We start from the raw sequence: 26,025 nt of genomic DNA on the forward strand, positions 1-26,025 counted from the left end.
TAAGTCACAACAAGAAAGTATCTTTTTAAAATCACAGTGTATGACTTTCCTTAAACAAGAGGACCATGATGGTCCTGAATCTCTCACCTGTTCCCACATGACCCAGTTTTGAGTATGACGTCGTTTTTTCTACTATTTGACGTAGTGACCTAGTTTTTGAGCTCATGTGACCCAGTTTTGAATTTGATCTAGATATCATCAAGATAAAAATTCTGACCAATTTTCACGAAGATCCATTGAAAAATATGGCCTCTAGAGAGGTCACAAGGTTTTTCTATTATTTGACTTATTGACTTAGTTTTCAAAGGTACATGACCCTGTTTTGAACTTGACCTAGATATCATCAAGGTGAACATTCTCACTAATTTTCATGAAGATCTCATGAAAAATTTGGCCTCTAGAGAGGTCACAAGGTTTTTCTATTTTTACACCTACTGGCCTAGTTTTTGACCCCATGTGACCCAGCTTCGAAACTGACCTAGGTACCATCAAGGTGAACATTCAGACCAATTTTCATGAAGATCTGTTGAAAAATATGGACTCCAGAGAGGTCAAAAGATTTTTCTAATTTTAGACCTACTGACCTAGTTTTTGACGCAGTTGACCCAGTTTCAAATTTGACCTATATATCATAAAGATTAACAGTCAGACCAACTTTCATACACATCCCATGAAAAATATGGCCTCTAGAGAGGTCACAAGGTTTTTTCATTATTTGACCTACTGACCTCCTTTTTGAAGGCACGTGACCCAGTTTCAAACCTGACCTAGATATCATCATGATGAACATTCTGACCAATTTTTATGAAGATCCATTCAAAAGTATGGCCTCTAAAGAGGTCACAAGGTTTTTCTATTTTTAGACCTACTGACCTAGTTTTTGACCACATGTGACCCAGTTTTAAACTTGACCTAGATATCATCAAGATGAACATTCAGACCAACTTTCATACAGATCCCATGAAAAATATGGCCTTTAGAGAGGTCACAAGGTTTTTCTATTATTTGACCTACTGGCCTAGTTTTTGATGGCACGTGACCCAATTTCGAACTTGACCTAGATATCATCAATGTGAACATTCTGACAAATTTTCATGAAGACCCCATGAAAAATGTGACCTCTAAAGTGGTCACAAGGTTTTTCTATTATTTGACCTACTGACCTAGTTTTTGAAGGCACGTAACCCAGTGTCCAACTTGACCAAGATATCATCAAGGTGAACATTCTGACCAATTTTCATGAAGATCTTGTGAAATATATGGCCTCTAGAGAGGTCACAAGGTTTTTCTATTTTTAGACCTACTGACCTAGTTTTTGACTGCACGTGACCCAGTTTCGAAACTGACCTAGATATCATCAAGGTGAACATTCTGACCAATTTTCATAAAGACCCCATGAAAAATGTGACCTCTAGAGTGGTCACAAGGTTTTTCTATTATTTGACCTACTGACCTAGGTTTTGATGGCACGTGACCCAGGTTCGAACTTGACCTAGATATCATCAAGGTGAACATTCTGACCAATTTTCATGAAGATCTTGTGAAATGTATGGCCTCTAGAGAGGTCAGAAGGTTTTTCTATTTTTAGATCTACTGACCTAGTTTTTGACTGCACGTGACCCAGTTTCGAACCTGACCTAGATATCATCAAGGTGAACATTCTGACCAATTTTCATAAAGACCCCATGTGGTCACAAGCAAAAGTTTACACACGGACGCACGCACGGACGACGGACGCTGCGCGATCACAAAAGCTCACCTTGTCACTTTGTGACAGGTGAGCTAACAAAACTAGGTTAATAAAGCCAAATGCAATAACTTGAGATACACATATAAGCAGGGAAGCAACAGGGATACAAATTGACAGAGTGATTGCCAGAGGGCAGGATTTATTATTCTATTCATAGCCTGTGCTATCAAAAGGGATGTAATAAACAGAGAATAGAGTATGTCAGTATTTTCCACATTCATATGGAAATAAATTGATCAAATATGGAATTATATCTAACATGAATCCACATGGATTCCTTGACCAAGCATTCATGCTTGAGTGAGAGGTGTTTTCCCATAGTTTAACACAGGATATGAAAATGTGACAAAAGCATGACTATTTCCACTTGCTTATTCAAAATGCGCTATAAATAGAATAATCATGGTTGATGGATAGTCTTTCTCCCAAAACTCCAAATAATTTGTCCACAAATAATGTCACCTTCAAGAATAGCTTAAGGCATTCCTTAATACATTTCTTCCATGCTGAAAAATTCCTAAATACTTCTGTTTTCACAATTCCAGGATGAACTACATAACTGCATATTCCTGAAGAATTTAGGGATTTAAGCAAATTAATGAGTATTACATATACTAAACTATGCAGCATTCTTCCTGTTAATTGCTACTGTATAAATACAAGAGGATACTGATGACCCTATATCGCTCACCTGTTAAACTTTGCCTTGGAATCATCAAGATAAACATTCTGACTAAATTTCATGAAGCTTTTCCTTTGATCTGAGTGGTGACCTAGTTTTTGACCCCACATGATCCAGTTTCAAACTTGGCCTAGGAGTCATCAAAATAAACATTCTTACTAAGTTTTATGAAGATAGGGTCATAAATATGGCCTCTAGAGTGTTAACAAGCTCTCCCTTTGAATTGAGTGGGTGACCAAACCAAATTTCATGAAGTTTTTCCTTAGATTTGAGTGGGGAACTCTGGAACCCATGATGGGATCTGGCCAGTTTTGGAAAGGAACCGAGATATTATGCCAATACAAGTTGTGTGCAAGTTTGATTAAAATCGGTTGCAAAATGTGGTCTCTTTCTTGTTCACAAGAAAATGTGTACAGATGACGGATGGATGGATGACGGACAAAGGGTGATCAAAACATCTCCCCTTGTCACTACGTGACAGGTGAGCTAAAAAGTATCTTCTCAGTCACAGGATCAATTCATTGGAAAACTTGTCTGTGAGGGGTTCTGGAAACAAATATTACCTGGCCAGGTGATATTTTAAAGAATTATTACATCTTGATAGTGTTGGAAATTTTATACAGAGTGTTTACTTGAGGTTTTATAAATAAGAATTATCACACAGTGGTAACACTGACTTAGGGTAGAGTGACTGACAACTAACAGTAAGAATCAGGTTTGAATCCCAGAGGGCGAAGACCAGTCGCCTCCCCAAGCCATTACTTTGATGTACTGGTCAAAAGTCAACAAAGCAATCATCAAGCTGAGCTATAGTAAGCTGTGAAAAATTTCTTAAATTAAATGTAAAACAAATAAGTTTGTTTGTTTCGGGCTTAACAACATTTTTCAACAGTATTTTAGTTATGTAACAGCAGGCAGTTAACCTAACCAGTGTTCTTGATTTCTGTACCAGTACAAACCTGTTTTCCGCAAATAACTGCCAACTTCCCCACATGAATCAGAGGTTAAGGACGACTGAATCGTCATGGAGAAGATACACCTTGCCTGGGGATAGAACTCACAATCCTGCTCTCTGCAGATCTGCTATCAGCAGCTCTCCCTACTAAGCTAAGCAGGAGGGCTGTTTTAACACAAATTTACCCCATTCCAGTATTTTTTATGATTACTTTTTTTCTCAATAACACACAACTTCTCCACATGATGTCATTTTATAAATCTTTTTACACAGAGCTTTCATGCAACATGGGGAATAAATGCAATAATTACCCCCTGGATTGACAGTTTACATATAGACTACAAGTCAATAACAATTTAATCATATCAGAATTGTTTTACACAAGCAATAAATAAATGTTGTATCTTAACTGCTGTGAGTGTTTTTTTATTCTGTTCCCGGTTGTTATAATCTTAAACTTAAAATTAATGTACATTATTTAGTCCAAGTTATAACGTCCAAAGAACAGATTGTGCTTTTTAATTATATCCTAACAATCTTTTGTTCTTGTTATAATTAAATCTGTAAAAAGATCCTTTGGAAGCATAGAATGCAACCAAGAAGAGTAATAGCAGACTCAGTTTGATTGAGTTTGTTCATGTCAGGTAATGAAATGTGCAACACCTCTCACGTCCCCTAGCACCAGCTAAACCAAAATGCACACTTGCTCTTATACAAAGTTTTTTTCAACTATTTCCACTTGCATGTACAATTTATAATGCAATCTAACGATGGGTCAGTCTGCCATTTACCATTTGAGCCATTTGCTACATTTTCATGAGAAGGGGCTAAAACATTCTTCATGTGGCACATAGAATTAGGCTGTTTTCTTATATAAAATTCTGATTGTTACTTTTTCACTGAAAGTGACTTGAAAACAATTTGAGCCAGCACAGAAGCTTGATATACAGTCAAACCTGCACTAAAGACCACCTCCAAATAAATACCACTATTACTTAACCTGCATATAAAGGTCACTACTTTCTCTTTATATCTAAGTACAAATAATAATTATTATACAAATAAATTTGGCTGTTTTCAGAGACCATCAGATTCTGTCAAAAAAGACCACATTTTTCATTTCCCAAGGGTGGTCTTCACTGAAAGGTTTGACTGTAATCAAAAACTTTATCTTAAAGGGCTATTTTTGAGAATCAATTCACAATAGAGTATAACCTAGACACTACACTTTTAATATCTGGTTAGTAAAAAAAGTAAATATTTCAAAACTAAACCTTGTGATATTAGAAATGGAAAGACCTCAACCAGTTTGAGAATTATCCATTATTACATACCTGTTCCTTCTAATTTTCTGGCTAGCTCACGTGTAAAAAGAATATTGGCAAGTTTGGAGCTGAAGTAAGTATCTGTTATGGAATAGCTTTTCTCCGCCTTTAGATTATCAAAGTCAATCCCCTTCGACCATCTGTGGGCCATCGATGATACGTTAACTATTCTACTTGGCTGCGACTTCTTCAATAGACCTATTAATGTAAATAGTCAAAAAGTAAGAATTATTTTCTTTAGAATATACCAAAAATAATTATGTACCCATTTTTGAACTCTATTTAAACTGTATTTTAATAATTGAGCCGTGCCATGAGAAAACCAACCATCCGCGCAATCTGGTCAGGATCCATGCTGTTCGCTATTAGTTTCTCTAATTCCATTAGGCTTTGAAAGTGAACACCATGGATCCTGACCAGACTGCGTGGATGCGCAGGCTGGTCTGAATCCATGCTGGTCGCAAACCCACTATGTTGGTTTTCTCATGGCACGGCTCAATTATTATGATTTTGTTCTTTAACAAAGTTATACTGGTACTGTGCTTGTAAAGTCTAGCAATATTTCTGCTGCAGAACTGCATATTTCTTGATACGCATCTAGCAACCTACAAACCCTGGAAATGTAGTTACAATGTATAACTATTAAATCCCTCATGTTTATTTATATATTTCTTTAACTATGCACTTTACCAAATTATGTTTTTTTTTCTTACAGTATTTGCAGATGATGAAGTTCTGTTCAATTATTAATCATGAATATCTAATATCAGTTTTTTTCTTCAATAATAAGGACCATTTACAAACCTCTTCCACCCTGATATTTCTTTAAAATCATGCTTTTTTTATTGTAATTTACAGTAATATGGAATTTGGCACAAACATATGCCCGACTTTAATTCTGCAAAATCATACTACAACATACAAAATTTCAAAGCCGCAAAATTAACCGCTTACATAGCACTAAACAATTATGTACTCACAGGGTAATTATCCTGATGTGTAAGTTACATTTCACAGCTTCTGACATGACCAATCGTATCACAAAATGTTTGTTTTTACTAGACAAATTGTCATGTCTTTTAGATTCAGGAAATGTTAACCTTTTAGCCTGCTGGCAGCAAGTGATTCTGCCTTTTCAACCACTGCAGACCGAGATCCAACATCCGTGCAGACTCATCATGGTCTGCACTGTTAGCTATTCATTTAGTATATTAGTAAATTTTCAGTGAACACCCCTTCGAATAATAAATGGTAATGCCCAAACTGAATGATAGACCAGTCCATTTTAGACAACATTTAGCAGGGTAAAGGTCAAGTACATTACCAAGAAGAAGGTTTGTTAGAAGGAAATGTCCAAAATGGTTTGTTGCATACATCACTTCAAATCCTTCGTCTGTTTTTGTTAAAGGCAAACCTGTATGAAAATAAAAAGAAACAATGTTGTGTAATTATGAACTTATGACACCCTACTGCTGCTTCAAGTTTTCTGTTCTAAAAATGACCTCATTATAATCTCCCTTTGCAAAATTTAGAAAAACTAGAATGACCAACAATGAGTATATATAAAAACTGACACATTTACCTAATTTGCCCTATAGTTTTTTTTCCCGAAAAAAATAAAATTCTCATTTATTTCGTTTTTAAAGTGAGAATTTCATGAATATAATTTCCCTATATAATAGTCACTTTGGCCAAACCCTTTAAAGTCAATGAGAGAAATATACAATATCACTGTATCTTTTTTAGTCTGTCAGTCCCACAGTATATCACATACAACAAGCAGAATGTTAAATCTCTAATGATGGTTTAGGTATACCAAATGGATGTAGTTGAGGTGAGTAAACATTTATGGTCTAGATCTGTGTTTTAGTGTTGGCTGCCCAACATGGTAGTCATGGGTTCAAGCCCAACTGGGGTCACGACCACACCTTCCATATGAACAGGGCTAGACACTAACTATTTTGGGCCACTTGTCCGAAGAGCAGTTTCCACTAAATTTTTAAATGAAACAGTTACTGGTCCTCCAAATATTTCACTGGTCCTTGTTGCTTTTCACTGGCCTCGGACCAGCGGACCAGTGTTAGTGTCGAGCCCTGATGAAACCAGTACTGGCTTTTCCAGGCAGCAAACTCTATAGTGATTCAAAGAAGTTTCAAGCTTTCATCACAATAAAGTTCAAATAGATTAGTATAAACTTAACATATTTTGTCTCGATGAAATACTACTCACTCAAACCTCACTAGCTAGAGGAACCAGAGCTTGCTTCAGCTATTTATGTTTTCCCTAGCTGTTTTCCTTGTAATTTCTTTCTTTGTATTACTTAAAACCCAATAAAGTCAATCATTTTGGTATTTTCCTTGTTACTACTTTACTGTAGTTGTATGACTGACACATAATAACCTAAGAGCAAAATGTGGGTAATTGCTTCTTTTTTTCAAAACTGTTAAGCACTTTCTGCATTGAGATGATAATTAAAGTGAAAGGCAACATTGTTCAAACATTAATTTCATCAGCTGGGATTTCTTAAATCATTTAAAGAAGTGGAAGAATTTTCAAAATCGGAGTAATGGCTTTCATATAGAATAAACTTATTGTCAGACTTTCATATAGAATAAATTTATTGTCAGACTTTCCTTACCCTTTAATGTTTTGAAAGCTTGTTTCGAAAATGGAACAAACATGTATATTCTGACATATACTGGTACCTGCCATGCCTGCATTGTTCACAAGTATATCTAGTCTGGCTTCTTGCTTGTTTATCTGTTCCGCAAACTCTCTCACTGACTTCATCAAACTAAGATCAAGTTTTATAACAACATTGTCTGTATTTCCTGTTTGTCCTCGGATCTTCTCTACTGCTTCCTGACCTTTCACAAGGTCACGGCATGCTAAAATGACTCTAGCATTTCTCCTGGCAAAGTCTAATGCAGTGAAGTAACCAATTCCTAAAGAGCCAAGATAACTTGTTAACTACCAAAACTGCTGCATATATACATGTAAATGTTCTGAGAAAACTGCTCACATGCAAAACTAACCTGAATTTCTATGTTAAGATGGGACATTTACATTTTGATAAAATGTATGCTAGAGGTATGTATTTGTCATGTGAGGTCATCTCATGATAGCCAAAATGTGTGAAATTTGAAATTATTAGGTCTAGAGTATTTTGATAAACATGCTTACATGCAAACTCTTTATGACATGGATGTGGATCCAACGGTGACAACAAAACCTCTACTGTTTGAAAAATTTCAAACAGTGGCGTTAATAAAACAATCTTATCACACATTTGTAGTCCAACACCGGTACTGGGCTAATTCTCTCCTTTTCACTAAACTTACCTTTATAGTTTGATTACATTATTTGTGCCTCTACTAGTTCTATCATATTGTTCGGCCGGCACTCCTGCCTAGTACCGGGAACAGTTGTTGAGTTGGGTTCGGACAAAGAGTGATGACATTGTACCTATATCTCTAGCAAAGAGGCAAAATCAGTGTTCAGTCACACATCTTTTATTCAGATATAAAGTTCTAGCAGTTCCAAGTATAAAATATTCAGTAGTTTACAGAGTATTCATAAATTCCACATATCTCCAGAAGTTACTGTTCTATGACTCTTATACAGTATGCTTATGTCAGGATAAATTAATATTTGTGGAGCCGATTTTTATGCATTCAACATAGGGGTTACTGTCTTCAGGGTGGAGGAAAGATTGACAATTGAGGCGCCGAAAAACGGGCCTTTTATAGTTTTAGCACAGCTCCGCATACGACAACGGTACGTGACGTACGTGGAGTTAGCTACTATCCAATCGAAAACGACGTTACATAAAACGTACCGTGACACCGGAGCAACCGGAAATAAACAAATGTCGCGGAGCGAAAGACCGATATAGCGATGTATTTCTCGCATATCTTTCTAAATAACAGTATTCCAAGCGGATCACCGATATAGATTGATCAAGAACAGGTAGGGCTATCGATTAATACCGTGTTTTAGGTCTGACATAAAATACGTGCGTCAAAATCGTTAATGTAACTTCTGGTTCTATGCGATCAAAAATATACATGTACAAGTCTAATGTTACTAATCGTGTTTAGATCAGTTGGACGGCCTAACATTATATATGGTGTTTTTAAAGAATCAACCTAGCTTTTATGTACGTGATGTACCCACTAATTTCTTGCCTATATACCTGTCGAGCAGAGTTTACATATGTCTGATCATGTTCACTAGAGAAAAACCTTGTCAAAAATAACACGCTTAAGTGTTTGTTTGTTTGTTTTTGGTTTTACGCCATTTTTCAACAGTATTTTATGCACATAAGTTACGCCATATAGAACTAGCACTAGTATGATGTAATAAACTACATACATAATCCCAGGAAATACCCATCCAGTCTATTTAGAATGTGAATGTTTTATTTATTATGTGATATATAATGACAGCTGTTTTCCCAACCCTCAGGACAGCATGGATTAAAAACTCGCTAATGCTCGGTTTTTCATTCCACGTCCATGCTGTCCTTCCGGTAAAACCCTGTCTGACATAGGCATGCATGCAAGATCCTTACAGAATTCATATGTTCCTGTTATATATGTCTGTTTGGTAAGTTTCTAGCAGAATAATGCAGAACTTTATCAGAGTAATAAATAAAATGTCAATAAACTACCACACAAAATGAGTTACAATAATGAGGAAATCCCATATTCAGTTTGAAATAAGTCCAAAAACCTAGTAGAACTTCTTTAATATTGGACAAAATCTCAACCTTGGATGGGTGGCATTTCTATATCCACAACTCGTGGGAGTGGTAGATTTCACTGGTTCTTGACCGCTTGACCCTCTAAAAGTATGTTTGTCCTTCAATCTTTGTATATCAATATTCTCTCATCAACGAGGCAAACTTTCTCCAGAGTTGTAAAGTTAAATTTTAAGTACAATGTATGTGAAGAAAGGAGTTTTTGAACAGGCAATAATTCCAAGACTTCTGGCCTTCTGTCCATTTGCAACAAACCCTATTTCGAAATTTAGGGAACAGTTATTAGGCAAGTGAACACATATCTAAATCTAAATGTTGCAGAGTTTGTCTCACCTGTGTTGGCCCCTGTTACTATAGCAACCTTTCCAGACAGATCAGTAGAACTGGTACATTTTCCTTTGATGCTGTCCAGGTATACTTTCAGGATCGCCAACGCAGACAGTAACACTATGAATACTGCAACAACAATCTGCCAAAACATCTCCATGCTTGCCCTGTAATGGAATTAAAGAACTGCATCAATTTATATCAAAGAACAAGGCCTTATTAAAATGATTACCATATAAAAATAGACCCTAATTTAATGCTACAATATGTTCTTGATTATGAAATTTTCAAGATGGCTAGGTTTAAATATTTCAGAGAAAGTCAAGTATGAAAATTTACAATTACATTCTCTCTCAGAGATGGATAGACTTTCAATAAGTAATTATATCTTGTAAGCCACTGTTCACTGAAATGCATAGCCTTACTCCTTTGGCTTATAGGGATGGCTTATAATTTTATGAACTAATATTTTACAGTTGCCATCCGGCTTATCATGCTGTTCTTCAACATCCTATTATTATATATATCTCGATCAGCTATAAAACCAATAAAAATAGTGCAAAGAATGTCAAAATCAAATGCAAAATGGCCATTATCGCATCTGAATTGTTTACAAGATGAAAGACAATTACACAAAACCAAGATTTTTGCAGTCATATTTTCAATAAATTAAGCAAATGTTTTGCAATAAATCATTGAAGAATGTGTCACTTGTGAGAATTACCGTTACTTATGACTAAGTAAGTAATGATTTGTGGCAGAAATTCCAAAAATGTATTGAAATTGAGACTGCATAGATCTCAGTTTTTTGTGTTCGTCTTTTGTCATGAACATGATAGAGGGAGGGGGTTCAGGGAGTGAAATGGTTGCCTCTGGTGCATTTTTTTGTCCACATTTTGAGCTACGGGAGGGGTACTCCCATGATTTTAGGGTGGTCATGGGGTCTCACCCTAATATAGGTATGAAAAAGTTGCCTCTGGTGCATTATTTTTGTCTTAATTTTAAGGTACAGGAGGGGGTACTCCCGTCATTTTATGGGGGTCTCCACCTGGAAAATATTGAAGTATAGGTATGAAATGGTGACCTCTGGTGCATTTTTGTCTAAATTTTGAGGTATGGGAGGGGTACTCCCCATCATTTTAGAGGGGGTCTCTCCCTGGAAAATTTTCAAATACAGGTATGAAATGGTGGCCTCTGGTGCATTTTTTTGGTCTAAATTTTGAAGTATGGGAGGAGTACTTCCATTATTTTAGGGAGTCAGGGGGTCTCTCCTTGGAAAGTTTGAAATACTGGTATGAAATGGTTGCGTCTGGTGCATTTTTTTGTCTTCATTTTGAGGTACGGAAATTTTCTGAGATTTTGCCGGCCCTGGGGTACTCCCATCATTTTAGTGGGGTCAGAGGGTCTCCCCTGGCAAATTCTGAAATAAAGGTACGAAATGGTGGCCTCTATTGCATTTTTTGGTCTGAATTTTGAGAAAATATTATTACTTTGCCAAAATAGTTTGGTGCAACTTTGATGAGTATGCCCCTTTCTCGTAATTCCGAGCCTTATTGATCTGAGCCTTTGGAAAATTTGCAATTGCAGCTATTTCCTGTTTCTAAATTTTATACATGTTGTGGCAAATCATATGACAGTTAAACAAGAATAAAAAGAAAATAGTATTTAACTCGCATTAAAATAGAAATATACATAACAGAAAATTTTGGCACAAAATTTGCTTATCTAAAATCACTGGGCTGATATATAAACTTATTGGAAACAGAAACCACTTATTGTAAAACTTTTTTTCTGCAAACACAATTATATATCTGTTCTTAATTTTAAAAAGAACTTTTTCAAAAAAAGCCTTAGTTTTTGAGAGCTAGTACAAATGATCACAAGTCTCAGTTCAACGAGAAAGCATCTGGCTGTTTCAGAGGGTGAGGGTCATCATATGAAAACTTGGATTATTCACTGACAACAATCCTTAGAATTTTTCTTCATGGGGATCTTTTTAAGTTTAGATGTTGGAGTATCAAACTCTTTTGAAACTTAAATCTGCTACTGACAAGAACTGAAATACCAGTTAAGGGGCTCGGAATAACGAGAAAAGGGCATGTAGATCACTCCTAGTCCAACAAAATTTGACGTGATCCTAGGAAATATTGAATTATTTTTCTTATGGGTAATATCTCCACTCACGTCAAACGCTCAAAAGACCAAAAGAGTGGAGGAAATTTCCGATGAAATTGTCATCGCTGCTAATTTTGTTGCGAATATGAGATAAATTCAGATGAAACTTACAATGTACACGTATCAAAAGGGGATTCAATTCCTCATTGATTTATGCAAAAATTCTCAAATATTTTCCAAATTAAATTACGAATTCAGTATGACAAATATTGATAAAATGAAAATAATTGGTAATTTAGGTGCCTCTGATCATGTGGGTATTGTTTTTGAATTCCTCAGCCCTGTTGAAGAAAATTGTGAAAAAGTTCCCAGACCTAAATTTTACAAAGGAAATTATGATGATATAAGAAATTACTTGGAAAAAGTCTCATGGGAAGCTATTAATGATTTTGATGTTCAAGAAGCATGGAATTTCATGTTGAATCATATAAGACACTGTATAGAAACTTATATACCAAAAACTAGTGACAATAAGTCAAAATTTAAGAAGCCAAAGTGGATGGACTCATGTTGTGTTAGGAAAGTAAAAAAGATGTATCATGCATGGAAACGTTTCACGTTTAGCCATAGTTACCGGGACTATCAGGAATTCTGCAAACACCGTAATCTTGCGACAAGTGCTATACGTTTTGCTAAAAAGAAATATCAAAAAAGAGTTGCTGAAAATTCTAAAACTTCTCCTAAGTCCTTTTGGAGCTTTGTAAGGTCTGAAACCAAAAGCAAGGATGGGATTGCAGATTTATTAGATGAAAATGGTAACATTGTAACAGAAAATATTGGGAAAGCAAATACGCTAAATAACTTTTTTGCATCAGTTTTTACGGAGGAAGGACAAGCTGATTTACCAGATTTTGAGGAGAAAATTGATTGAGATAGTTTTATTTCTGATATTGTAATTTCACCTGAAAGTGTGCTCAAACATTTGAAAAATTTGAATGTATCAAAGGCTTGTGGCCCAGATGATTGTCACCCTATGTTTTTAAGACAATGTGCAGAACAGTTGTATAAACCTTTAAGTAAAATTTTTCAAAAATCTGTATCTACAGGGGTGTTACCTGAAGACTGGAAGGTTGCAAATGTTACTTGCATTTTTAAAAAGGGAGATAAATCTTCACCAGGAAATTATAGACCCGTATCTTTAACTTCAATTGTTTGTAAAATTCTTGAAAAGCTTATAAGAGAAGTAATACTAAATCATCTGACAGAACACAATTTGATACCTGATTGTCAGTTTGGCTTTAGGAAAAATCGTAATACTATTTTACAACTGTTAGTTGTACTTGAAGATTGGACGGAGGCTGCAGATAATGATATTCAGGCTGACACAATATACTTAGACTTTCGAAAGGCTTTTGACAGTGTTCCCCATCGTTGTTTACTTAAAAAGGTGGAAGCTTATGGTATAACTGGTAACATTTTGAACTGGCTTAAAAGTTTTTTAAATGGTCGAAGACAACGAGTAGTATTAAATGGACATAAGGCCTAGAGCAAATAAAGTGTGACATTTTGTCAAAAAAAGTATTGTCTTTGAATTAACTTTTTTTAGTTTCATTTGACAGCATAACCATCAAAGTTTATAAAAAATGTTAGGTTTTAGAAAAGTAATTGACCGTTTTTGAAAAACACTACAAGGATGTTGTCAAATTAATACAAAAATTAAAGAAAAATTACTAAAGTTACATTGAAAAAGTCACAAAGTAAATGATGATTGACAGCAGATAAACTTATTCTAGGGTGCACATGATTTGAACAAATGGATTTCTGTGTTTTACATGGGCCATATTTGCTTTTCAGTATTTTTTTTTCAGAATAATTCAGAAAATGAATAGAAGAAAGTCAATAATGACAAATAGAAATTTTATTTTGAGTAATTATGAACATGTAAAATAAAAACTAACAGCTTAACACATAAAACAATGCAACATCTATGTATGTGTCGAGTTTCATTATTCTAATATTAACCACCCATAAGATATTAGTTTCTGATATTAGCCAGTAGTTTTAATTTGACTGTTAGGGTTGGGACATGTTATATGCATGTGAATTTATGAAATGACAAGTGTTATTAATAATTATATTTCTTCAGAACTGAAAGTATTCATATAATACAGGGAAACAATAGGTCAACAAACATAAAAGAACATTACAGTCTGGACCTGATTTTAATTTATTACTGCTACATGTATTTATCAAGAAAATATCAAATGTTTAAAGTTTACTAATAACAAAAGGCTTAAAACACTGTTGTTCACATTTTAGTGTCTCTAACATAACCTTGGGGGAACAATTAATCAATACAACAATAAAAATATATTCTCCCCTTTACCTTTCTAAGAAAAAGTCACAAAATGAAGGAATCTTCAAAAAATGTTAGGGTTGGGACATTTTTCAGTAACATAAAAATGCTGCTTTTAAGTGGTTAGATTTATTTAAAACATTCCTTGTACAGTAATATTGTTTCACAACATACTGTTAAATGTTCCTTAAAAATCTTATTTAAAGTAAATTGCTAAGTATGATCTTTCTTGTCAAGAATCTTACACTACAATGAAGTTTTAAAATGAAACGTTTTCATTAGCTTTAAAAATTGTCACAAGAATGAACAACAAGAGGGCCAAGATGGCCCTAGGTCGCTCACCTAAGAAACACACCATAACAGTGTAAAACATGTTTGACCTAGTGATTTCATGGAAACAAATATTCTGACCAATTTTCATTAAGATTGGACCAAAAAATTGGTCTCTTGCGATAAAACAAGCATTTTCTTAGATATGACCTAGTTTTTGACCCTAGATGACCCATGTTCAAACTCGACCTAGATTTTATCAAGGCAATCACTCTGACCAAAATTCATGAAGATCAATTGAAAAATACAGCCTCTATCACATACACAATTTTTGTCTTTGATTTGACCAAGTGACCTAGTTTTTGACCTCAGATGACCCATATTCAAATTCGACCTAGATTTCATTAAGGCAATCATCCTGACCAAATTTCATAAAAATCAATTGAAAAAAACAGTCTCTATCGCATACACAAGATTTTTCTTTAATTTGACCTAGTGACCTAGTTTTTGATCTCAGATAACCCATATTCAAACTCGACCTAGATTTCATCAAGGCAATCACTCTGACCAAATTTCATGAAGATCAATTGAAAACTACATCCTCTATTGCATACACAATGTTTTTCTTCAATTTGACCTAGTGACCTAGTTTTTGACCCCAGATGACCCATTTTCGAACTCGGCCTAGATTTTATCAAGGTAATTATTCTGGCTAAATTTCATGAAGATCAGTTGAAAAATACAGCCTCTATCGCATAAACAAGGTTTTTCCTTAATTTGACCTAGTGACCTAGTTTTTGACCCGAGATGACCCATTTTCGAACTCGGCCTAGATTTCAACAAGGTTATCATTCTGACCAAAATTCATGAAGATCAATTGAAAAATACCGCCTCTATCGCATACACAAGGTTTTTCCTTGATTTGACCTAGTGACCTAGTTTTTGACCCAAGATGACCCATTTTCGAACTCGGCCTAGATTTCATCAAGGCAATCATTCTGACCAGTATTCATGAAGATCAATTGAAAAATACAGTTTCTATCGCATACACAAGATTTTTCTTTGATTTGACCTAGTGACCTAGTTTTTAACCCAAGATGACCCATTTTCGAACTCGGCCTAGATTTCATCAAGATTATCATTCTGACCAATATTCATGAAGAATAATTGAAAAATACAGCCTCTATCGCATACACAAGGTTTTTCTTTGATTTGACCTAGTGACCTAGTTTTTGACCCGAGATGACCCATTTTCGAACTCGGCCTAGATTTCATCAAGGCAATCATTCTGACCAATATTCATGAAGATCAATTGAAAAATACAGCCTCTATCGCATACACAAGGTTTTTCTTTGATTTGACCTAGTGACCTAGTTTTTGATCCGAGATGACCCATTTTCGAACTCGGCCTAGATTTCATCAAGGTTATCATTCTTACCAATATTCATGAAGATTAATTGAAAAATACAGCCTCTATCGCATACACAAGGTTTTTCTTTGATTTGACCTAGTGACCTAGTTTTTGACCCGAGATGACCCATTTTCGAACTCGGCCTAGATTTCATCAAGGTTATCATTCTGACCAATATTCATGAAGATTAATTGAAAAATACAGCCTCTATCGCATACACAAGCTAAATGTTGACAGACGACAGACGACAGACGACAGACGACAGACGACGGACGACAGACGCCGGACATCGAGCGATCAGAAAAACTCACCTGAGCATTGCTCAGGTGAGCTAAAAATATCAACATAACTAGTTACTAACATAACAAAGCAACATTTAAAACATACTTTAATATAGTTAATAGTACCCCCATAATTTATTAGTCCCCTACTGGTTGAAAACCAGTTTTGGGGATTATAGGAATGCTCTTTTCCGTCATTCCGTCATTCCGTCTTTCCGTCATTCCGTCCGTCCGCAATTTCGTGTCCGGTCCATAACTCTGTCATCCATGAAGGGATTTTAATATTACTTGGCACAAATGTTCCCCATGATGAGACGACGTGTCATGCGCAAAACCCAGACCCCTAGCTCAAAGGTCAAGGCCACAATAGGAGGTCAAAGGTCAACAGGGCTTTTTTCCTGTCCGGTCCACAACTCTCCCATCCTTGAAGGGATTTTAGTATTACTTGGCACAAATGTTCCCCATGATGAGATGATGTGTCGTGCGCAAATCCCGGACCCCTAGCTCAAAGGTCAAGGTCACAATTGGAGGTCAAAGGTCAACAGGGCTTTTTTCCTGTCCGGTCCATAACTCTCCCATCCATGAAGAGATTTTAATATTACTTGGCACAAATGTTCCCCATGAGGAGACGACGTGTCATGCGCAAAACCTGGACCCCTAGCTTAAAGGTCAAGGTCACAATTGGAGGTCAAAGGTCAACAAGGTTTTTTTCCTGTCCGGTCCATAACTCTCCCATCTATGAAGGGATTTTAATATTACTTGGCACAAATGTACCTCATAATAAGACGATATGTCATGCACAACTTTCAGACCCCTAGCTCAAAGGTCAAGGTCACACTTAGCAGTCAAATGTTAACATAGCATGAACAGGGTCTGTTTCGTGTCCGGTCCATAACTCTGACATTCATTAAGGGATTTTAATATTACTTAGCACAAGTGTTCCCCATGATGAGACGACGTGTCATGCGCAAATCCCGGACCCCTAGCTCAAAGGTCAAGGTCACAATTGGGGGTCAAAGGTCAACAGAGTTTTTTTCCTGTCCTGTCCATAACTCTGCCATCCATGAAGGGATTTTAATATTACTTGGCACAAATGTTTCCGATGATGAGACAACATGTCATGCGCAACACCCAGTACCCTAGCTTAAAGGTCAAGGTCACACTTTGAGATCAAAGGTCAAGAGGATTTTTTTCCTGTCCGGTCTATAACTTTGTCATGCAAAGCAGGATTTAGATATCAGTTGGCACAAATATTCCCCTGGATGAGACAACATGTCATGCGCAAGAACCAGGTCCCTAGGTCTAAGGTCAAGGTCATATTTAGAAGTCAAAGGTCAAATTCAAGAATGACTTTGTATGGAACATTTCTTCTTCATGCATGGAGGGATTTTGATGTAGCTTGGACCAAATGTTCACCACCATGAGGCACCCTTGTTTTTAGAATTACATCCCTTTGTTTTACTATAAATAGATTTTATTGTAACTTTTTTATTACTGGCAGTAGAGAAAAATCGAGACCACTTTTCTGTGGTACAGCATGCATGTTACATCCAATTTTTAGGTGTATTTTGACCTATCTCTACCTGGTAAAGAGTTTCTTGTGGACTTATATTATTAATTTTTTTTTTTTTTTTTTTTTTTTTTTTTTTTTTTTTTTTTTTTAAAGATTAATTTCCCTTTGTTGTTACTATAAATAACTTACATGATAACATTTTTATAATCAGCCAAAAAAATTCAATATGAAAACAACTGTGGGTTTTTATATATGCACATTTTAATCCAAGTGTGTTGTTATAATGTTATAACATATTGTATATGTAGTACAATATTGTTTATACATCATTGACAGATATCAGTTCATTATGTTATACTGCAGTAGAAAAAATTAGGTGCCTTCCAGTAGGGGACTTTGTATTGCATGGCAATACTTCATTCACTTGTTTTTAACAGTTTTTTATGAAGATAATTGTCTTTGTAGCGTTAGGGTTGGGACATAGTGATGTATGTTCAACAAATATGAGAACTAAAAACTTGTAAACTGTAGCAATGACTGGTATAATTCACTGATCTCAAAGGTATTGTCAATTCCACAATGTAAACAATGTTCTAATACTAAGCACTCTTAGATTTTACAGTAAATACTGGTTATAACAGCTTTGGATATAACTAACATATTTGTTTGGCCTGGTCCTAAATTCTTTTTATTTAATGTACATATAAACGGTTGAAACAAATCTTTAGGTAAAGTGAACAATATATTAGTATTCCTGTCGGAAAGGAAGACTGGACAATACTGTACATGTACTCATAAAGATCTACATATTCTTTAGTATCAGTATTTTAAAAGATATGTTGTTTTTGGATTTTTCTTTTGTCATCTGCATCATATTTTTCCCTGCCAGACTTGCATAAATGAATATCTAAGCCTGCGTTATTATCTTTATGGCAAATAAAATACATCGAAAATACATGTAATTTTCTGCAGTATTTGTGTGATTTAAATTTGATTCTTAATAAAAGTGAGCATTTATATGATGTATGTAGATAAACTCGCTTTTCAAGGATGTAACTGACTTACCATGATTGTAACCAGAAAACAGATTGATTGTAGAGGTAAAATGGTCTTTGAGTTTATAATATGGTTCTTCCAGCTAAGATATGTTAGATAAAATCAACATTCTTGAATTAATACCATTAAGACTGTCACTGTGTTCAGTTACTTGCTCATAAATAAAAAATAGATATGGAGGGGAAATATAAAACTACAACAGTAGAAAATAAATGTGAAATTGATGGTCACCACTTTTATCATATCTGACTTGATAATTCTTGTTTGTTGTATTCCTTTTCTTCAGTTTACATATATCATACATTTATAAGTAAATCATTTTATATGGATATAACTAAAGTAACTCGGGATGTAAGGAGCACATAATTATGAAAGGTCCCCAAGGAGTTCATAATAAGCAGAGTTTAATGTTCGTATTTTCGGCTCATTTCAATTTCATTGTCTTTAAATTTTACGTATGCCACAGCCTTTGATTTGCTTTTACTTTTACTTTCTTTGCTTAATGATTTCTTTTTTTATGTTAACTTTGTTGTTAATTTCAATTTTAATTTTTGATACAGTCATGTACTCCTTTCCTGCATTTGAAAACACATAATTAATTCAGCAACTGTCATTAAAGCCAAAAAAGTGTCCCAACCCTAACGGTACTGACCAGAAGGCTTAAAGTGACTTACTAAAAGCTATATGTTAAATTAATGAATTGAAATGCACTGTTTTAACAAGTTACAGTTAGGATTAACTAGATTTAGTTTAATTTCAGAAACACTTTCCTTATTTTTGTCATTCCATGTACTTGACTTTTCGTTTCCTGAAATTTTCAGCTTATATAATGCGAAAAAGTAGAAGGACTTGTACAAGAACATTGAAGTGAAATTTTATATGAAAAAGCTTGAATATGTTGTTGTAAATAATGTCTCTAAAACATTTTACCATTAATCCTGTTACAGTAAACAAGTTAAAAAAAGCATGTTAGGGTTGGGACAAAAAAGCGTTAGGGTTGGGACAAAATTAAGGATGCCCTAATGGTGGGTTGAGTAGAAATACAGCAATATCTGAAATATTAGTGCAAACAATAAGTCTTAAGGAATATAATGAGACAATATAGGTATGCAAAACTCACTAAAACAACATTCTGCAAGCAAAGGAACAAGTTGACTGTTAAACCGTTAGGGTTGGGACAAAAACAAGAGGACCATGATGGTCCTGAATCGCTCACCTCTTCCCACATGACCCAGTTTTGAGTATGACGTCGTTTTTTCTATTATTTGACATAGTGACCTAGTTTTTGAGCTCATGAGACCCAGTTTTGAACTTTACCTAGATATTATCAAGATAAAAATTCTGACCAATTTTCATGAAGATCCATTGAAAAATATGGTCTCTAGAGAGGTCACAAGGTTTTTCTATTATTTGACCTATTGATCTAGTTTTCGAAGGTACGTGACCCTGTTTTGAACTTTACCTAGATATCATCAAGGTGAACATTCTCACTAATTTTCATGAAAATCTCATGAAAAATATGGCCTCTAGAGAGGTCACAAGGTTTTTCTATTTTTATACCTACTGGCCTAGCTTTTGACCGCACGTGACCCAGTTTCGAAATTGACCTAGATATGATCAAGGTGAACATTCAGATCAATTTTCATGAAGATCCATTGAAAAATATGGCCTCTAGAGAGGTCAAAAGATTTTAATAATTTTAGACCTACTGACCTAGTTTTTGACCGCAGTTGACCCAGTTTCAAATTAGACCTAGATATCATCAAGATGAACATTCAGACCAATTTTCATACAGATCCCATGAAAAGTATGGCCTCTAGAGAGGTCACAAGGTTTTTTTATTATTTGACCTACTGACCTAGTTTTTTATGGCATGTGCCCCAGTTTCAAACTTGACCTAGATATCATCAAGGTGAACATTCTGACCAATTTTTATGGAGATCCATTCAAAAGTATGGCCTCTAGAGAGGTCACAAGGTTTTTCTATTTTTAGACCTACTGACCTAGTTTTTGATCGCACATGACCCTGTTTCAAACTTGACCTAGATATCATCAAGATGAACATTCAGACCAACTTTCATACAGATCCCATGAAAAATATGGCCTTTAGAGAGGTCACAAGGTTTTTCTATTATTTGACCGACTGACCTAGTTTTTGGCGGCACGTGACCCAGTTTCGAACTTGACCTAGATATCATCAAGATGAACACTCAGACCAACTTTAATACAGATCCCATGAAAAATATGGCCTCTAGAGAGGTCACAAGGTTTTTCTGTTATTTGACCTACTGACCTAGTTTTTGAAGGCATGTGACCCACTTTCAAACTTGACCTAGATATCATCAAGGTGAACATTCTGACCAATTTTCATGAAGATCTCATGAAATATATGGCCTCTAGAGAGGTCACAAGGTTTTTCTATTTTTAGACTTACTGACCTATTTTTTGACCGCATGTGACCCAGTTTCGAACTTGATCTAGATATCATCAAGATGAACATTCAGACCAACTTTCATACAGATCCCATGAAAAATATGGCCTTTAGAGAGGTCACAAGGTTTTTCTATTATTTGACCTACTGACCTAGTTTTTGATGGCACGTGACCCAGTTTCGAACTTGATCTAGATATCATCAAGGTGAACGTTCTGACCAATTTTCATGAAGATCTTGTGAAATATATGGCCTCTAGAGAGGTCACAAGGTTTTTCTATTTTTAGACCTACTGACCTAGTTTTTGAAGGCACGTGACCCAGTTTTGAACATGACCTAGATATCATCAAGGTGAACATTCTGACCAATTTTCATGAAGATCTTGTGAAATATATGGCCTCTAGAGAGGTCACAAGGTTTTTCTATTTTTAGACCTACTGACCTAGTTTTTAAAGGCACGTGACCCAGTTTTGAACTTGACCTAGATATCATCAAGGTGAACGTTCTGACCAATTTTCATGAAGATCTTGTGAAATATATGGCCTCTAGAGAGGTCACAAGGTTTTTCTATTTTTAGACCTACTGACCTAGTTTTTAAAGGCACGTGACCCAGTTTCGAACTTGACCTAGATATCATCAAGGTGAACGTTCTGACCAATTTTCATGAAGATCTTGTGAAATATATGGCCTCTAGAGAGGTCACAAGGTTTTTCTATTTTTAGACCTACTGACCTAGTTTTTGACGGCACGTGACCCAGTTTCGAACTTGACCTAGATATCATCAAGGTGAACGTTCTGACCAATTTTCATGAAGATCTTGTGAAATATATGGCCTCTAGAGAGGTCACAAGGTTTTTCTATTTTTAGACCTACTGACCTAGTTTTTGAAGGCACGTGACCCAGTTTCGAACTTGACCTAGATATCATCAAGATGAACATTCTGACCAACTTTCATAAAGATCCCATGAAAAATGTGACCTCTAGAGTGGTCACAAGCAAAAGTTTACGGACGCACGGACGCACGGACGCACTGACGCACGGACGGACGACGGACGACGGACACCGCGCGATCACAAAAGCTCACCTTGTCACTTTGTGACAGGTGAGCTAAAAAGCATAAAAGAATACTTAATGTGCGATGACATGCAAATATATGCAAAAACTGAAATGTTTGTATTAAAGTATATTGTATTAGCTATCCAAAAGAACATTTTACTTTCTAATATGTTAACATATTTTCTTTTAACACAAATATATGAGAAAGGTATAAATTAAGATGTTTGGCTTCATTTGGGTACTTTTCAAAATATGTTCAAAAATTTTTTGGAAACTAAATCTGAATATTTCAGTAGTTTACATTCATAGGTTTATGGTCAGCACATTGTATAAACATGGTAAATGTGTAAAACAGTTGATACAGAATATTTTCTAAATAAAATATTAAAACAAAAAAAGATTATGTCACACGAAAATAGCTATTTTTTGAGAAATTCTGTAACTTCAAATGTTAATTAATTTTCAACCGATCATCCGATTTGCCTGAAATTTGAAACATAAATGGTTTCAGGCTGCCTTATCACAAAAGTCAACTGTTAATCTATATTTGTGCAAAGATTGTTCTTTCTTACTAACTTTATTTTTTGCTTCACTAAAATGTACCCTTATTTGCTTTAGGCCATAAATCAAATTAGAACTCAGTAGTATCTGGTATTCCTCAGGGATCCATATTAGGGCCACTTTTGTTTATTATTTTTATGAATGATCTGCCAGATGTAGTTGGTTCTGTATGCAAGATGTTTGCAGATGACTGTAAATTATATCGTAACATCACGTCAAGGCAAGATCAGCTAGACCTGCAAGACGATATTGCAATTTTATGCGACTGGAGTAAGGACTGGTTGTTAAAGTTCAATATACAAAAATGTAAAGGTGTTTCATATGGAAATGAAAAAATCCGAAATGACTATACTATGCCTAATGCAACTGGAGTAGAGCATAAACTGACTGTAAGAGATAACTCGGAGAAGGATTTGGGAGTATTGTTTACTAGTAAACTGAACTTCGAGCAACATATAAGCAGTTTAGTGAATAAAGGGAATAAAATACTTGGTCTTATGAAAAGGAACTTTACGTACATGGATAAATCATTGTTTTTGACATTGTATAAGGCATTAGTTCGCTCCCATATTGATTATGGTAACCTAGTGTATTATCCAGTTACGAAAAAATGTAAACAGCTGGTTGAAAATCTACAAAGACGGGCAACAGCACTAGTTCCTGAAATTAGACATCTTTCTTATTGTGAGAGGTTAAAGGAATTAAATCTTCCTTCTTTAGACTATCGTAGAAATAGATTTGATATGATCCAGGTATTTAAAATAATACACAAGATAGATGATGTAAACATGAACACTTTCTTCAGTTTTGCTGGAAATAGCGGTACAAGAGGTCATAATTTGAAACTCTACAAACCAAAAGCCCAAAAATCATTATGGTTAAACTCCTTTGGACATCGCACTGTAACAGTATGGAATAACTTACCAGAGGAATTAGTCAACAGTGACACTGTAACTTCATTCAAATCAAAACTGGATAAATACTGGATATCTAAACGATATGATGTTTCTCAAGTATATTAGGTTTAGATTAGACCGGAGGCGGAGAACAGTTTTTATGACGTATTTCAAGGGGGCTTATTTTAGCTAAAGGGCTATGGAGTGTCCCCAGAAGACAAAAGGTACGTAGAATTTTCTGGTGATTTAAACCTATGTGTGTACTGTACCTGATAACACAAGCGATAACATCAGTAACATTACATGACGATGTACTGTGATTTATCTTCATTTATTTTGGTCCTACGAAGTTTTGACGGTAAGATTGCTTGTCACAAATATAAAACAAACCGACCGTCAAATTATTTAGCCAACTTGGTAGGGGAGGGGGGCAGACCTGGATCCGTGCCTGGGTTTTATAGCTATTTCTAGCTAAATATAGACATATTTAGCTATATATATAGCTAATTTGTGACTTTAAATTTCTGGGATCTGTTATTTGGTTTATAAGAAACACAAAGATTTTATAGTACTGCAAAATTGTAAATCTGGTATAATAATAACTGTAATGACAATTGAGGGCTAGAAAGAGTAAGTCCAGGTACAAAACTTTCAATAAAGCTGTCACACACATATTTTCGGGGGTATATACCAGCGCCCCCATATGAATAATAAAATTTGTCCGAAATTGTACATATCTGATTTGCGGTCAGTTTGTAAGTGTAATATACCGGTCGTTCCTTCCAAAAAATGTTAGTTTGCGATAAATTAAATGAAGCTGTATAAATAAAAAAAGGTTGCATGATACTACCGAGCATTTAAAGCAACTATAAACATAGAAAAATATATTTTAGTGAAAACCCTACTTTTCTGACCTTTTTTTTTGATCGCTTACATCTCTATGAAAAAAAAAGGTTACGTTTAAAAATCAAAATCTTATCTAGGGTACCTACAAAACCTTTTTCTTTTCAAGCAATATGTATATAAAATCTTAATATAACTATAAATTGAGACATTTAGATCTCTTTTTTTTTAAAAGTGTTCAATGATGTAAGCAGCTATTACATTGACAGGAAACGTTGCAAAATAAAAATACCTGTCGAAAATCAATTTAACATGAAATACCACAAAACTGCTATTTGCTGTTCAGCTCAACGGTGAAAATGAATTCCTTGTAGCTTCAGTTAAGTCAAAGAAATGGGAAACCAAGGCTCAGGACACCATGGAGGTCGAGGTAGTATATGACTTTTTCTGAAATTTTATGAAATTATGATCAAATGATGAAACAATAACAAATTTAGGACAATTTAACATACAGGTCTATGCTGTTATCAAGAGTGAGAGCTGCTCATGTGCATTGACGTGCAAAGGTCATATCTCAATAATGTGCACATTTTTACAGGAGCTTTTCTATGTGCAATTTCTTTTCCTAACCAATATCAGTTTGTGAACAGATGGGAAAATATAGGCAACATATTAATACCATAACAGCTGCACTCAATTGCCTGGAGCAGGTAAAAGTGTAGTTCAAGGAGGCAAGCATTTGATCTTGTTTATCAATTGGAAAAGTCAGAATGTCCTTTTTTAAAACAAGTAATTTTTCTAGAAATCATGTTATTTTCTTTTTGCTAATGTGCCTTTCAGCAATTATTCTTTTTAAATATGCCAACAATTTAATCAGCGTGGATACTACATAGCAATTAGCATTTTGAAAAAGACACATTATCTGGCTGTAGCAAGTATCCAGTTACTCAGATATCCACACTCCGAGTCCTAAACTCTGGGATCGTTGAATCGCGATCTGTATGAGCAGTTAACTTTATATTAATTTATTTAATTAATTGTATTCAGGAAGCTTTATAAACCTTGAATTAAATGGACTTGTGTACAGTAATATGCTACAATCCTAAATATTGTTTGTAATATGGTACAATCCAAAATATGTTTTTACCTAAACATAAATCATGTAAAGTTATTAGGGTTGTGAATAGTAAATTTATATCAAAATGCTTGAACATTATTTGAATTACATTACATGTAGTACTCAGATTGTTTCAAAATATTCCATTTATAGATAAATATAGTCGTCTTATTTCAGCAAAGCAAAATTTTGTAAGTTGATTTTAAATGAAAATACTGCTAGTAATGTGACATCATATTGACCATAGATCTGCAAGCGTATTGAAATGCTCTATGTCTGCAAAACTAGATCTATTAGTTTTCACTGTTGCTGATGTTT

At 34.9% G+C, this 26,025-nt stretch overlaps 2 protein-coding genes across 22 annotated transcripts in view; one reads left to right on the plus strand and one right to left on the minus strand.

Annotated features, from left to right (window-relative positions):
- LOC123547421 (retinol dehydrogenase 12-like) overlaps positions 1–24,675 on the minus strand; it is a 46,584-nt gene extending 21,909 nt beyond the window's left edge. For 19 of the 21 annotated variants that reach the window (XR_006685649.2, XR_006685651.2, XR_006685646.2 and 16 more), the window contains exons 1-5: positions 24,653–24,673; positions 9,808–9,968; positions 7,418–7,657; positions 6,037–6,126; positions 4,722–4,910 (exon numbers count right to left, since the gene is read on the minus strand). Coding sequence is in view for 17 of the 21 variants with exons in the window: in XM_045334510.2 (XP_045190445.2) it covers positions 4,722–4,910; positions 6,037–6,126; positions 7,418–7,657; positions 9,808–9,961 (673 nt within the window). In the remaining 4 variants the exon portion in view is untranslated. Of the gene's footprint in view, positions 1–2,212; positions 2,320–4,721; positions 4,911–6,036; positions 6,127–7,417; positions 7,658–9,807; positions 9,969–24,652 lie in introns of all 21 variants that reach the window. The other 2 variants (XM_045334513.2, XM_053551671.1) reach the window with 2 other exon arrangements.
- A 172-nt stretch (positions 24,676–24,847) lies between these two features.
- The window catches only part of LOC123547424 (protein neuralized-like), a 48,362-nt gene continuing 47,184 nt past the window's right edge, over positions 24,848–26,025 (plus strand). Inside the window, exon 1 of the mRNA XM_045334522.2 lies at positions 24,848–25,020. Within this exon, the coding sequence (XP_045190457.2) occupies positions 24,984–25,020 (37 nt within the window). The 5' untranslated portion in view covers positions 24,848–24,983. The remainder of the gene's footprint in view (positions 25,021–26,025) is intronic.

The sequence above is a fragment of the Mercenaria mercenaria genome, chromosome 9, assembly GCF_021730395.1.
Source record: "Mercenaria mercenaria strain notata chromosome 9, MADL_Memer_1, whole genome shotgun sequence".
NCBI classification, from domain to species: Eukaryota; Metazoa; Mollusca; class Bivalvia; order Venerida; family Veneridae; genus Mercenaria; species Mercenaria mercenaria.